General features: G+C 59.4%; 2 protein-coding genes across 2 annotated transcripts in view; both read right to left on the bottom strand.

Moving 5' to 3' along the window:
• ADRBK1 (adrenergic, beta, receptor kinase 1) overlaps positions 1-343 on the bottom strand; it is a 13,984-nt gene extending 13,641 nt beyond the window's left edge. The window contains exon 1 of the mRNA XM_014948743.1: positions 210-343. Coding sequence (XP_014804229.1) covers positions 210-343 — 134 coding nt within the window. The remainder of the gene's footprint in view (positions 1-209) is intronic.
• The window catches only part of KDM2A (lysine (K)-specific demethylase 2A), a 53,340-nt gene continuing 38,057 nt past the window's right edge, over positions 8-15,290 (bottom strand). The window contains exons 13-21 of the mRNA XM_014948893.1: positions 13,947-14,030; positions 11,894-12,160; positions 10,429-10,560; positions 10,259-10,348; positions 8,104-8,828; positions 3,511-3,674; positions 3,019-3,177; positions 1,948-2,163; positions 8-759 (exon numbers count right to left, since the gene is read on the bottom strand). Coding sequence (XP_014804379.1) covers positions 578-759; positions 1,948-2,163; positions 3,019-3,177; positions 3,511-3,674; positions 8,104-8,828; positions 10,259-10,348; positions 10,429-10,560; positions 11,894-12,160; positions 13,947-14,030 — 2,019 coding nt within the window. The 3' untranslated portion in view covers positions 8-577. The remainder of the gene's footprint in view (positions 760-1,947; positions 2,164-3,018; positions 3,178-3,510; positions 3,675-8,103; positions 8,829-10,258; positions 10,349-10,428; positions 10,561-11,893; positions 12,161-13,946; positions 14,031-15,290) is intronic.

Raw genomic sequence — 15,290 nt, 5'->3', positions numbered from 1 at the left:
CCGATCTGGTGGTGGCACAGATTTGAGGGGGGGGACACACACACAAGTTTTGTTCCAGCTCTGCTCCCGCTTCCTTGGAGAGACCTCGACCCTCGAGCTTTGTGCTAACGGGGAAGTGACAAGTGTTTTCAAGGAGACGACGGGGAGGAGGGGGAAAAGCTTTGGGGGGGTGGCACGGGATGGAGGAGGGGGGACAGGAAAGAGGGCACCCCATTTTTCTCCGCACAGAGATCTCAATGACAAGCTCCGCCCGGGAAGCGGCCACCAGCCTGCGGGCCCAAGGCTCCTTTGCCATTCGCCCGTTCCTCCTCTGGTACTGGCCAGCCTGGCGGGACATCTCCATCGGCAGAAGTCCCAGTGGAGGAGGAGGAGGAGGAGGGAGGAAGAAGGAGAAGAAGAGGAGGAGGAAGGACGGTGGAGCGAGGCCAGCGGCGGCCCCTCTGCCCTGCCGAATCGGGTGGGAGGGAGGCGGCAGGACGCGGAGGGCGAGGTGGGGAACGTTGGAGGAACGGTTTCTCCGAGAAGGGTTAGGATGGGCTCTTTTCCTTCTCCTCAAGTCTGGCCCCGGGAAGGGTCTCTAGCTGATTTTTTGGATCAGCTTCTCATCGGACAGGCAGTAGAGGCTGTTGATGGACAGGTCCGAGATGAAGTGCTCGCAGGCTTTGCGGGTGATCTGTTTGCAACCTCGCAGGTCGATGAGGGTGACGTTGGAGATGCGGCGCAGGTAGAGCAAGGCCTGGTCCGTCAGCTTATTGCAGCCTAAAGAGGAAGAAGAAGAAGAATCATAGAATCATAGAGGTTGGAAGAGACCCTTGGGATCATCGAGTCCAACCATCTCCCCTACTCTACAAAGTCCTCCCCTACCCCATGTCCCTCAGCACTGCATCTAAACGGCCCTTAAACACAGCCAGGGATGGGGACTCCACCCCCTCCCTGGGCAGCCTGTTCCAATGCCCGACCACTCTCTCTGTGAAAAATTCCTTCCTAATGTTCAATCTAAACCTCCCCTGTTGGAGCTTGAAGCCGTTCCCTCTCATTCTATTGTTAATTACCTGTGAGAAGAGACCAGCCCCAACCTCTCTACAGTGTCCTTTCACGAAGTTGTAGAGAGTGATGAGGTCTCCCCTCAGCCTCCTCTTCCTCATACTAAACAGCCCCAGCTCCTTCAGCCGCTCCTCACACGATTTGTTTTCCAGCCCCCTCACCAGCTCCGTTGCCCTCCTCTGCACTCGCTCCAGCACCTCCAGATCTCTCTTGTATTGAGGTGCCCAAAACTGGACACAACACTCGAGGTGTGGCCTCCCCAGTGCTGAGCACAGGGGCACAATCACCTCCCTACTTCTGCTGGTCACACTATTTTTGATACAAGCCAGGATGCCATTGGCTTTCTTGCCCCCCTGGGCACACGCCGGCTCATATTCAGCCCTTTGGCAACTCGAACCCCCAGGGCTCTTTCCTCCAGGCAGCTCCAGCCACACTTCCCCCAGCCTGTAGCGCTGCAGGGGGTTGGTGTGGCCCAAGTGCAGGACCTGGCACTTGCCCTTGTTGAAACTCATGCCGTTGATCTTGGCCCAGTGATCCAATCTATCTAGGTCCCTCTGTAGGGCTTCCCTATCCTCCTGGGAGTCAACACTCCTGCTTAGCTTGGTATCATCTGCAAACTTGCTGATGTTACACCTTATGTCCTTATCGAGGTCATCAATAAAGACGTTAAATAGAAATGGTCCTAGCACTGAGCCCTGAGGCACACCACAAGTGACCGGCCGCCAGCTGGATTTGAATCCATTGAGCACCACTCTTTGGGACCTTCCAGTCAGCCAATGCTGTGACACCTTCCACAAAACCAGAGCTGAGCTTCTAACATCCAACCGGGAGGGCGAGCGGAGAGGACAAAGCCACTTTGTGGTGGCGAGATCAACTGGGGCCACCCCAGAGCGTGGTACCCACCTGCCATGTTGAGCTCGGTGAGGGAATTGCGGGTGGAAGAGCCCACGGCCGTGAGGAGGTTGGCCGACTGGTCCGTAAGGTGGTTGCAGTGGCTGAGGTCGAGGCGGGAGAGCAGGGGCATATGGCGGATGATGAGCCGCAGCGTGGCGTCGGTGATGTCCAGGCCGGCGAGCCGGAAATCGATCATGTTGCGGAGTTTGCTGCGATTGTCCTGACCTGCAAAGAACAACCAAAAAAAAAAATCACAGAATCACAGAATTTTCTAGGTTGGAAGGGACCTTAAAGATCATCTTGTCCAACCGTCAACCCGACTGACAAAAATAGACACCCACACAACAAACAAGGAGCATCATCACTAAACCAGACCTCCCAGCACTACATCAACCCGGCTTTTGAACACCTCCAGGGATGGGGCCTCAACCACCTCCCTGGGCAGCCCATTCCAATGGCTGAGAACCCTTTCAGTGAAAAAATTTTTCCTAATATCCAGCCTGAACCTCCCCTGGTGTAACTTGAGGCCATTTCCTCTCGTCCTGTCGCCTGTGACTTGAGAGAAGAGACCGACCCCCATCTCTCTACACCCTCCTTTCAGGGAGTTGCAGAGAGCAATAAGGTCTCCCCTCAGCCTCCTCTTCTCCAGGCTGAACACCCCCAGCTCCCTCAGCCTCTCCTCATAAGACTTATTCTCCAGACCCCTCACCATCTTTGTCACCCTTCTCTGGACCCGCTCCAGCACCTCAATGTCTTTTTTATGGTAGGGGGCCCAAAACTGGACACAGCACTCGAGGTGGGGCCTCACCAGTGCCCAGTACAGGGGGACAATCACCTCTCGGGCCCTACTCGCCACGCAGTTCCTGACACAGGCCAGGATGCTGTTGGCTTTCTTGGCCACCTGGGCACACTGCTGGCTCCTGTTCAGCCAACAGTCAACCAACACCCCCAGGTCCCTTTCTGCCCGGCAAAATGGGGAGAGGAGAAGCTGAGCATGGACTATCTGCCCCCCCCCCACATTGGAGCATTCCCAATCTGGCATCCCCTTCCCGTTCTCCTCCCGACTCCCCGATGTCTTACTGGGTTTATCTGTTGGAGGCGTGAGTAAATCCCGGATCTGAGGGTCCTTGATTCCTACTGCCCACCGAAGATCGAGGGTCCTGAGAAGGGGGCAGCTGGAGGTACTGAGAGCACAGACCGCAGACCAGGAACAGCCCGCTAAGATGAGGTCTTTCAGGCCTGCCGGGGTTGAAAGGGAGAGAGGTAACGAGTCAGATGGGTTGGGTCAGCTCCGAGATGTCCCAGATCTCAAACCTTCTTTCTCCAGGAACCTGAGGAACCATCTCCCATCCCTGCCTGGGGTGGGATGTGGAGCTGGGCTCCCTGATGGAGAGCTGTGGGAAACCCTATCACTTTTGGCTGCTCCTTGGGTGATGGGATCCAGGCACCCGGGAGTTTTCAAGCTGGTGGGGACCAGGGTGCAGAGCCCCTCGCTCAATCTGGTCCAGCCCTCAGGAGGCCTCGGAGCAGGCTGGTGGCAGAGGTAGGGTCCCCTCCCCAACCCATGCTCACCTGGCAGCCTGTTGACGAGCCACGTTAGCTGTTTTTTGGAGATATTGGTCCAGCTGAGGTCGAGGCTGACCGGTTGCCTTTTGATGATGCCGCTCAACGCCTGAGGGGTGATGGACTTGCACCTGCTTAAATCTATCTTTGTCCACAATCTCTTGTCACAGCACCTGGGGACGAGGACAAGGCCGTAAGTTGAGCCACCCAGAGACAAGAGAGGGTCAAGCCGGTTGCCTGGTTTCGGGGAAGAGCCCAGCCCTGGCAAGGTCCCAGCACAAGGTCACTCTGCCTGGTTTCCCTGAACACACAGGGAGGTTTCTGAGGGTGCCCGGCCACCCAGGGATGCCCAGTAGAGCCCCAGTGGGCTTTTGCTGCCATGTGAGAAGACTACGAGTCACCCCTCCTGGATGCTTCTCCTGCCAGGGCAAAGATCTCAAGCATCCTTGCTCCCAGCAGGAAGAACACGGCAGCACCGGTCACAGAATCACATGCAGTTGGAAAGAACCTCTGGAGATCATCTCCTCCAACCCCCTGCCACACCAGGGCCACCCAGAGCAGGTCCCACAGGATCTTGTCCAGGTGGGGTTTGAATGTCTCCAGAGAAGGAGACTCCACCACCTCTCTGGGCAGCCTCTGCCAGGGCTCTGCCACCCTCACAGCAAAGAAGTTCCTCCTCAAGTCTAGGTGGAACTCCTTATATTCAAGTTTGTGCCCATTTCCTCTTGCCCTGTCACTGGGCACCACTGAAAAAAGACTGGCCCCATCCTCCTGACACCCACCCTTTCAGTATTTATAGGTGTTGATCAGATCCCCCCTCAGCCTTCTCTTCTCCAGACTAAAAAGCCCCAAGTCCCTCAGCCTCTCCTCATCAGAGAGATGCTCCAGACCCCTCATCATCTTTCTAGCCCTTTGCTGTCCCCTCTCCAGCAGTTGCCTGTCTGGTCGCTTTGCCAGGAGCTGCAACACAGCCTGGAGGTGCCACAAACTCCTCCTGTCCCACAGGAGACCTGATGGCAGCTCCCCTGAAGGTGTCACACCAGTGGGAGGTGAGGGGATGCTCTCCTCCAGCCACCATTCCCACCAGCCCCTGATGAAAGCGGGCCAGTCCTTTCCCATTGTGCCATTCCTGCTGCTCAGTGGTTAGAAACCTCCCCTTTTCCAGTCCCCATCTGTCCCCAAGCCCTCCATCCCCAGCTGTCCCGCTGCCAGCATTGTCTTCAGGCCTGTCACCCCCCACCGAGGCGTTTCCAAACCAGTAAACCCATCCCAGCCCGGCTGGGAGGCCGAGGCAGGAGGGGAAGCAGGGAAGGACAAGGACTCTGCCGGGTGGCAGCTGAGAAAAGGACATGGGCACCTGGCAAGGACACAGCAAGGGGACACAGGTGCTCAGGTGACAGCACAGCCTGCCACCATCTCCCAACAGAAGGGACAGGAGGAAGGGGACAATAAAGACCAGCGTACCTACAGTAGAGGACATCATAGAATCATGGAATTGTCCAGGATGGAAGGGACCTCCAAAGGCCATCTAGTCCAACCTCCCCGCAGTCAGCAGGGACACCCCCAACTAGACCAGGTTGCCCAGGGCCTCCTCGAGCCTCTCCTTGAATATCTCCAGGGAAGGGGCCTCAACCACCTCCCTGGGCAACCTGTTCCAGTGCTCCACCACCCTCCCAGTGAAGAACCCTCTCCTCATCTCCAGTCTAAAGCTGTTCCCCTCCAGCTTGACATGTCTGAGGACAACGTTGCCCGACAAAATGGCGTGGCTGCGCCTGGTCCAGGAGCCAGAACGTGTGCCAGGGCTGGCTGTGCCCCCTCCCCAAGGTGCCACCACGTGTCCCCACCACTCACTCACCACTTGTACCAGGTCTTGCACACCCGCATGCACTCGCAGAGCTCCCTGCGGGTGAGGTAGCGGAAGACGGACATCCACACCTCGCGCTGCATCCAGCTCTCCTCGCCCTCCTGCGCCCGGCCCCCTCGGCCGTTGAGCCGGGCCGCCCCCCCTTCCTCCGCGTTCTCGTCCTCCTCTTCCTCTTCCTCCTCCTCCTCCTCGGCAGCTGCCGCCGCTGCCTCCTCCTCCCCACCGCCCCCCCGGAGGGGCATCCTGGTGGGCGGGTGGCGCATGACCACCCGTGGAGAGTGCTGCAGGTTGGTGGAGGAGGCGGTGATGGCTTGCAGCTTGGGGACGATAGAAGTGCCGTGGACGTCTTTGGTGGGGCGTTGAAGGGTGACGGTGAGGTAGGAGCCGTGGAGCTTGGCCTTCTCCACCTCCGACAGCTCCTTCTTGCCGCTGGGGTTGTTCTCCTTCTCCCTCACCATGGTTCTCTCGGTGGCCTGGAGCCGCAGGAGCTGCCGTCGCTTGAAGCGTTCGTCTCTGCTGGCGCTGTGGTGGTCGCTGGGGCCAGCCCCCGGGGATGAGCGCGTCACCACCCCTCGGGGTGAAGCCGGGTCGTGGATGAGCTGCAGCATGGGGGTGGGCGAGTTGGGTGGGGGGGTCAGGGGCTCCTCGCAACTCCGCAGGGGCCGCAGCACCTTGGCTTGCGCCGTGTCGTCGTCGCTCTCCTCCACCTTCCGTTTCTGCGGGGAAGAGGGGAGGGAGGTTAGCGGGGATGGAGCCACGGAGGACCCGGGGCTTCCCCAGGTCCTCCTGGAGGTGCCACAAACTCCTCCTGTCCCCCAGGAGACCCGATGGCAGCTCCCCTGAAGGTGTCACACCAGTGGCAGGTGGGGGATGCTCTCCTCCAGCCACCATTCCCACCGGCCCCTGATGAAAGCGGGCCAGTCCTTTCCCATTGTGCCATTCCTGCTGCTCAGTGGTTAGAAACCTCCCCGTTTCCAGTCCCCGTCTGTCCCCAAGCCCCCAGGTCCCCCTTCCCCAGGTCCTCCTGGGGAAGGGTCCTCCTCCCCTAGGCTTCCCTCTTCTTCCCCAGGACAGCACGCAGGGTCTGCACCAGTAGCGCCCAGGACCACCAGGACCAAGAGTTCATCCACACCAGCAACCAGCATTTTCCTTCCTCCTTCACAAAGGGGGTGTCCCCTGAGGTCACAGGGGTGGCTTCCACTCCGTGCCTAAGGGTCTCTCACCACTTGTGGGGGAAACTCGGGATCACAGCTCAGCACAAGACACCGTGGTGGACAAAGGGTGCTCCTCACATCTCCTCCAAGTGCTGGGGGGACCCAGGAACCAGGCAGATGAGCCCCCCAAGCATGCACATCACCCAGGAGAAGGTGCCCCAGGGAGGTTGCTCCCCGTCCTGGCTTGCCTTAGGGGCTGCACTTCCATCCGCAGCAGCGGGCACGGTCCTGCAGGTGATGCTGCAGCTGGTGGCTGGTGTCCTGGGCAGGGCTGGCAGTTGCCAGCGGGCCAGTTGCCGCCGCACACAAACTGCTTGCTGCCTGGTGGAGGAACCTGGCTGCTGCTTCAGCAGGAGCCTGCTCTTGCCCTTTTGACGGGCTCTCTGGGAGCCAGGGACAGAGAGCAGGGGGTGTCAGCTTGTCCCCCCTGAAGGAACCCAGGACCAGATCGCAGCAGGATGCTACCAGGACCCCAAGGGCTGCTGTGCTGCACCCCCAGTGACCCCCACTCTCACCAGTCACTGCCCAACTGGATTGCACTGGTGCCTGCCTGCCCTCTGTGCAGCCCAGTCTGGCTGAACAGTGCCTGCATCCCGGCAGGATGCCATGGGATGGAGGACACGCATCATCGAATGGTTTGGGTTGGAAGGGACCTTCAAGATCATCCAGTTCCATTATGGGGGGGCACCTCCCAGAAGACCAAGCCCCAAGCTTGGTCTTGGAGGGATGCTCTCCTCCAGCCACCATTCCCACCAGCCCCTGATGAAAGCGGGCCAGTCCTTTCCCATTGTGCCATTCCTGCTGCTCAGTGGTTAGAAACCTCCCCTTTTCCAGTCCCCATCTGTCCCCAAGCCCTCCATCCCCAGCTGTCCCGCTGCCAGCATTGTCTTCAGGCCTGTCACCCCCCACCGAGGCGTTTCCAAACCAGTAAACCCATCCCAGCCCGGCTGGGAGGCCGAGGCAGGAGGGGAAGCAGGGAAGGACAAGGACTCTGCCGGGTGGCAGCTGAGAAAAGGACATGGGCACCTGGCAAGGACACAGCAAGGGGACACAGGTGCTCAGGTGACAGCACAGCCTGCCACCATCTCCCAACAGAAGGGACAGGAGGAAGGGGACAATAAAGACCAGCGTACCTACAGTAGAGGACATCATAGAATCATGGAATTGTCCAGGATGGAAGGGACCTCCAAAGGCCATCTAGTCCAACCTCCCCGCAGTCAGCAGGGACACCCCCAACTAGACCAGGTTGCCCAGGGCCTCCTCGAGCCTCTCCTTGAATATCTCCAGGGAAGGGGCCTCAACCACCTCCCTGGGCAACCTGTTCCAGTGCTCCACCACCCTCCCAGTGAAGAACCCTCTCCTCATCTCCAGTCTAAAGCTGTTCCCCTCCAGCTTGACATGTCTGAGGACAACGTTGCCCGACAAAATGGCGTGGCTGCGCCTGGTCCAGGAGCCAGAACGTGTGCCAGGGCTGGCTGTGCCCCCTCCCCAAGGTGCCACCACGTGTCCCCACCACTCACTCACCACTTGTACCAGGTCTTGCACACCCGCATGCACTCGCAGAGCTCCCTGCGGGTGAGGTAGCGGAAGACGGACATCCACACCTCGCGCTGCATCCAGCTCTCCTCGCCCTCCTGCGCCCGGCCCCCTCGGCCGTTGAGCCGGGCCGCCCCCCCTTCCTCCGCGTTCTCGTCCTCCTCTTCCTCTTCCTCCTCCTCCTCCTCGGCAGCTGCCGCCGCTGCCTCCTCCTCCCCACCGCCCCCCCGGAGGGGCATCCTGGTGGGCGGGTGGCGCATGACCACCCGTGGAGAGTGCTGCAGGTTGGTGGAGGAGGCGGTGATGGCTTGCAGCTTGGGGACGATAGAAGTGCCGTGGACGTCTTTGGTGGGGCGTTGAAGGGTGACGGTGAGGTAGGAGCCGTGGAGCTTGGCCTTCTCCACCTCCGACAGCTCCTTCTTGCCGCTGGGGTTGTTCTCCTTCTCCCTCACCATGGTTCTCTCGGTGGCCTGGAGCCGCAGGAGCTGCCGTCGCTTGAAGCGTTCGTCTCTGCTGGCGCTGTGGTGGTCGCTGGGGCCAGCCCCCGGGGATGAGCGCGTCACCACCCCTCGGGGTGAAGCCGGGTCGTGGATGAGCTGCAGCATGGGGGTGGGCGAGTTGGGTGGGGGGGTCAGGGGCTCCTCGCAACTCCGCAGGGGCCGCAGCACCTTGGCTTGCGCCGTGTCGTCGTCGCTCTCCTCCACCTTCCGTTTCTGCGGGGAAGAGGGGAGGGAGGTTAGCGGGGATGGAGCCACGGAGGACCCGGGGCTTCCCCAGGTCCTCCTGGAGGTGCCACAAACTCCTCCTGTCCCCCAGGAGACCCGATGGCAGCTCCCCTGAAGGTGTCACACCAGTGGCAGGTGGGGGATGCTCTCCTCCAGCCACCATTCCCACCGGCCCCTGATGAAAGCGGGCCAGTCCTTTCCCATTGTGCCATTCCTGCTGCTCAGTGGTTAGAAACCTCCCCGTTTCCAGTCCCCGTCTGTCCCCAAGCCCCCAGGTCCCCCTTCCCCAGGTCCTCCTGGGGAAGGGTCCTCCTCCCCTAGGCTTCCCTCTTCTTCCCCAGGACAGCACGCAGGGTCTGCACCAGTAGCGCCCAGGACCACCAGGACCAAGAGTTCATCCACACCAGCAACCAGCATTTTCCTTCCTCCTTCACAAAGGGGGTGTCCCCTGAGGTCACAGGGGTGGCTTCCACTCCGTGCCTAAGGGTCTCTCACCACTTGTGGGGGAAACTCGGGATCACAGCTCAGCACAAGACACCGTGGTGGACAAAGGGTGCTCCTCACATCTCCTCCAAGTGCTGGGGGGACCCAGGAACCAGGCAGATGAGCCCCCCAAGCATGCACATCACCCAGGAGAAGGTGCCCCAGGGAGGTTGCTCCCCGTCCTGGCTTGCCTTAGGGGCTGCACTTCCATCCGCAGCAGCGGGCACGGTCCTGCAGGTGATGCTGCAGCTGGTGGCTGGTGTCCTGGGCAGGGCTGGCAGTTGCCAGCGGGCCAGTTGCCGCCGCACACAAACTGCTTGCTGCCTGGTGGAGGAACCTGGCTGCTGCTTCAGCAGGAGCCTGCTCTTGCCCTTTTGACGGGCTCTCTGGGAGCCAGGGACAGAGAGCAGGGGGTGTCAGCTTGTCCCCCCTGAAGGAACCCAGGACCAGATCGCAGCAGGATGCTACCAGGACCCCAAGGGCTGCTGTGCTGCACCCCCAGTGACCCCCACTCTCACCAGTCACTGCCCAACTGGATTGCACTGGTGCCTGCCTGCCCTCTGTGCAGCCCAGTCTGGCTGAACAGTGCCTGCATCCCGGCAGGATGCCATGGGATGGAGGACACGCATCATCGAATGGTTTGGGTTGGAAGGGACCTTCAAGATCATCCAGTTCCATTATGGGGGGGCACCTCCCAGAAGACCAAGCCCCAAGCTTGGTCTTGGAGGGAGCTCCAAGCCCCCTCCAACCTGGCCTTGAACCCCTCCAGGGATGGGGCAGCCACAGTTTCTCAGGGCAACCTGGGCCAGGGGTCTCACCACCCTCACAGGAAACAATTTCTTCCCCAGATCTCATCTCAATCTCCCCTATTTCCGTGTCAAACCCTTCCCCCTTGTCCTGCACCCTGCCTTGCCACAGCACAGCTCGCCTCCTACCTGGCCTTTCTCTGCGTCGTCACCCTGGTAGCATTTGGGACACTCCCAGCAGTTGGGGAGCTCATCATTGAGCAGCCCTTCCCCGTCCATCTGCCAAGAGAAGAGGGCAGTCAGCAGCAGTCCTTCCCCATGGCTGAGCTCCCCCTGCCCCGGCGCCCCACGCTTCTCACCTGCAGGCAGCCAGGGTGAACGATCTCGTTGCAGATACAGCACTCCATGAGCTTCTTCTCAAAGTCCTGCGAGTCCTCGTTCTGATCCACCTCCCCACAAAGTGCACATGTGACCGAGTGAGGCAGCCTGGGCTACAAAGGAAAGCAGGGGTGAAACCAGGGTGAGGTGGGACAGCCTTGTCCCTTTCCTCCTCCTCCTCCTCTCCCTCATCGCTTGAATCATGGGGAATGGTTCAGAATCACAGGATAGTTGGGGTTGGAAGGGACCTCTGGAGATCATCTAGTCTAACCCCCTGTCAAAGCAGGGTCATCCAGAGCAGGTTGCACATCCAGGAACCCATCTAGGCAGGTTTGGAATATCTCCAGAGAAGGGGACTCCACCACCTCCCTGGGCAGCCTCTTCCAGGGCTCTGCCACCTTCACAGTGAAGAAATTTTTCCTCATGTTGAAACAGAATTTCCCATGTTCCAGTTTGTGCCCGTTGGCCCCTGTCCTGTCACTGAGCACCACTGAGAAGAGTCTGGCCCCATCTTCTTGCCACCCACCCTTTAGATATTGCTCAACATCGATGAGATCCCCTCTGTCTTCTCTTCTCCAGGCTGAACAGCCCCAGGGCTCTCAGCCTTTCCTCAGCAGAGATGCTCCAGTCCCTTGACCATCTTCATAGCCCTCTGCTGGACTCTCTCCAGTCATAGAATCATAGAATTGCCCAGGCTGGAAGGGACCTCCAAAGGTCATCTAGTCCGACCCCTCCGCAGTCAGCAGGGACACCCCCAACTAGACCAGGTTGCCCAGGGCCTCATCGAGCCTCTCCTTGAATATCTCCAGGGATGGGGCCTCAACCACCTCCCTGGGCAACCTGTTCCAGTGCTCCACCACCCTCCCAGTGAAGAACCCTCTCCTCATCTCCAGTCTAAAGCTGTTCCCCTCCAGCTTGAAGCCATTGCCCCTCGTCCTGTCACTGCAGGCCTTTCTAAACAGGTTCTCCCCAGCCTTCCTGTAGGCTCCCCTCAGGTACTGGAAGGTGCTATTAGGTCTCCCTGGAGCCTCCTCTTCTTCAGGCTGAACAACCCCAGCTCCCTCAGCCTGTCCTCGTAGCAGAGGTGCTCCAGTCCTTCTTGAACTGGGGAGGAGGGCAGAACTGGACCCCATACTCCAGATGTGGCCTCACCAGGGCCGAGTATCACAGAATCACATAATCTTAGTGGTTGGAAGGGACCTCTGAGATCATCTGAGACCATCGAGTCCATCGAGTAGAGGGGGAGGATGACCTCCCTCGATGCGCTGGCCACATTCTTTTTAATACACCCCAAAAGTACAAGGAAAAAGGTCAACTATTCCCCTCCCTTCCCCCCAGGACATCAAACTTGGGCACTGCTCTCCTCTCTCTGACCCTCATCGGCCACGCAGAGTGGTTGCCAGGCTGCAGAAGACTTCTGAGAAAAGGATTGAGCCGCAGACTCACCGCTAAGCACTGCCGGAGGACGCAGGACTGCTTCATGCGGCCAGGCCCACCGAATTTCTTCATGTCCCTGCAGTAGTGGCACATGCCACACTCGCCCTGCATGCAAGCCTTGCATTTTCGGCACCGCACCCGCCTCCGCCTGGCGCCTGACACGATGGGAGAGACCGTAGACCTGACGGGGGTCGGGCGAGGGGTTGGCTTCATGGTGTGAGGCTTAGTGATGGGGATGGTGGGCAGGCGTACCCTCAGCCGGGCCTGGAGCTTTAGCTGGCAACAGAAAGAGAGAGGGGAACGCCTTGAGATGAGGGAAACGTCACCTTCGGCTTGAATGAGGAAGACTCTGATCCCCAGCTCACTCGCTGCGACCTAAAATAAAGGGCAGCCCCACTCCCTCACAAAAGGAGGCTGTATCGGAGCTGCCTTGAGCAGCTTCTCCTCCAACGTGCTCACTCAAGCCTTTCCAACCCCACACCAAGAGCTCTCCATCCTTCCCCCCACCAGCAGGAGTCATAAATGGGTCTGAAAAGGGCTGCTGAGTTCTAAAAGCATCATGGTGCTCCAAAAAAAGTCAGCTGTGAGAGGGGACAGGGGTCAGCTTTGATATGAGTGTCCTGGTCACTCTTTGGGGAACACCCAAAGCTGCAGGTGGGACAACAGAGCTGTCCAGCAGACACTTGCCACCACACATCCCACCAGCCCATATAGCATCCTTCTGGGATCGGCCAGGATGGATGGTGTGTCCCCACCACAGCTGACGTGCTTGGGGAAGGGCAGGCACCCCAAAAAACCCACCACAAGGACAGGGTCGGGGATGTTCCAAGCATCTGAGTGCTGTGTCCAAAGCGTGTAGACATCTCTAGGTCTTTTCTCCCAGAAAAGCTGCCCGAGATCACAGAATCACAGAATTTTCTAGGTTGGAAGGGACCTTAAAGATCATCTTGGCCAACCATCAACCTAACTGACAAAAATAGACACCCACACAACAAACAAGGAGCATCATCACTAAACCAGACCTCCCAGCACTACATCAACCCGTCTTTTGAACACCTCCAGGGATGGGGCCTGTGTGGCTCAAGGACCCAGGAAATCACACTGGATTCCCTTGGGCAGGGCAGGCGGGTAGAGACAGGCACCTCCAAAGGGCAAATCCGAGACGCTTGTTTGTCTCCAGACACCCCGATGGGGTGTTACCCACCCTTCCCAGCACGATGGGGTCCTGCTATCCCACAGGCCTGGCCCGGTGAGCCCGTCTCCGGGCAGGAAGGAAGCAGGGAGCTACGGGAGCCATCCTGACAGGCTGGGGGAAGGCAGCCTGTGGAGGGGAAGTCCGGCCAGCCAGAAACAAGCTGCTCCTCACCTCCATCTGCCCAGTGAGCTCAGCTTTGGGCCCTGGGTTACGAGAGGAAGAAGGGCAGGGGGGCACCGAAAGGTCATTTTCCCAAGAAAAAGGGAAAGGTCTCTACCTGCAGATAGTCCCCAGGAGGGAGCTGCCTTCCTTGGGGTTGAAAGAACCAGTGCTACAGCCCCAGCATCATGCTAGGAGCCAAGGGACACGCTCACTGGACTGAGTGAGCCTGCCCACCAGCCAAGGTTGATGCTGATCATCAACCCCTCACACTTCATCTCTTGGGGAAGGCAACAGCAATACATTCCCCTGCCACACACTCATATCACCCAGGAGGTCCCTCATCAAGTCACAGAGCTCCTTTTAGAAGATCCTCCCTTCCACCCAAAGCAGGGCTCCAGTTTCTCCCAGTGCGACCGAGGGGCTGGAGAACATGGAGCAGCTGGGGCTGACCCAGTTACCACCCATCAGCTGAGTTGGGGTAACCAGCAGGGTGGGAGACACCCACCAGTGCCAGCAAACAGGTTTTCCTGTGGTGCTGGGGAGGTGGTTGTGTCCTCATGGCCTGCTCTCTGCGCTGCTCCCCTTCTGCCCACTGGTTCCACCCCCCCAGGTGGGTACGGAAGCGATGCCACCACACCACGATGGCAGGTCACCAGCTCAACCACACACAACATCCACCCCAGGTGCCCTCCTCGCAGCTCCTACCTTATCTCTCTTGGGCCACTGGACGATGGGGATGCCTGTAAGTGCCAGTTTGGGGTCGCTGTTTGCGTATTCTTCTAGCAGCAGCTAATGGAGAGAGAAGAGGAAAAAAAAATATATAGAGACACAAAAACACAGGTGTGAGGAGAGCAAAACAAGGCTCCTGCCAGCAACAGGGGGGGTCTGACCAGATGCCAAGGCCCCCAAGGATTTGAACGGGGCTGGGAAGAAGCCCTCCTCAACCCACACCCGCCAGGGACGATGCTCTCCCCACGTCAAGACAGATGAGCTCCACTGAGTCGATCTGCACGAGCGAGCTCTTCCATCAACGTCTCAGCCTCCAGGCCCCGCTCTCTGCGGCGGTGGGAGGGGAGCGAGCCAAGCTTTGGCAATCCAAGGGGATTTATGGGGGGGAAAGAAGCACGAGGGTTCCCCCCCACATCTCTCCCTGCGCATGGGGTGGCCACAGGGTACAGCAGTGGGAGGACAGGGTGGCCCAGCAGCCCCTCCGTAGCCTGGCACAAGCTGCCTGGTGGCCAAAAAGTGCTCACCTATCATAGAATCATAGAATTGCCCAGGCTGGAAGGGACCTCCAAAGGCCATCTAGTCCCACCCCCCCGCAGTCAGCAGGGACACCCCCAACTAGACCAGGTTGCCCAGGGCCTCCTCGAGCCTCTCCTTGAATATCTCCAGGGAAGGGGCCTCAACCACCTCCCTGGGCAACCTGTCCCAGTGCTCCACCACCCTCCCAGTGAAGAACCCTCTCCTCATCTCCAGTCTAAAGCTGTTCCCCTCCAGCTTGAAGCCATTGTCCCTCGTCCTGTCACTGCAGGCCTTTCTAAACAGGCTCTCCCCAGCCTTCCTGTAGGCTCCCTTCAGGTACTGGAAGGCTGCTATTAGGTCTCCCCGGAGCCTCCTCTTCTCCAGGCTGACCAACCCCAGCTCCCTCAGCCTGTCCTCGGAGCAGAGGTGCTCCATCCCCCTGATCATCCTCGTGGCCCTCCTCTGGACCCTCTCCATCAGGTCCATGTCCTTCTTCTATTGAGGGCTCCAGCCCTGCACACAATACTCCAGGTGAGGTCTCACCAGAGCAGAGTAAAGTGGCAGAATCCCCTCTCTGGACCTGCTGGCAACGCAGCTTTTGATGCAGCCCAGGATGGGATTGGCCTTCTGGGCTGCAGCTGCCCACTGCCTGCTCATGTCCAGCTTCTCCTCCACCAAACCTCGGGGTTTGGCTTTGACTTGAGACCCCTCAGCACCCACCAGACGAGCACGATGCCCTGTGGCACAACAGCCCCCCCCTCCCTTTGGGTGGACGGGGGGCTCCCTGCACTCACCCACGCCCCT

Source organism: Calidris pugnax, unplaced genomic scaffold (assembly GCF_001431845.1).
Source record: "Calidris pugnax isolate Ruff unplaced genomic scaffold, ASM143184v1 scaffold107, whole genome shotgun sequence".
NCBI classification, from domain to species: domain Eukaryota; kingdom Metazoa; phylum Chordata; class Aves; order Charadriiformes; family Scolopacidae; genus Calidris; species Calidris pugnax.
Note: the sequence above shows the minus strand (reverse complement) of the source record. Positions and strands in the feature narration are given on the sequence as shown.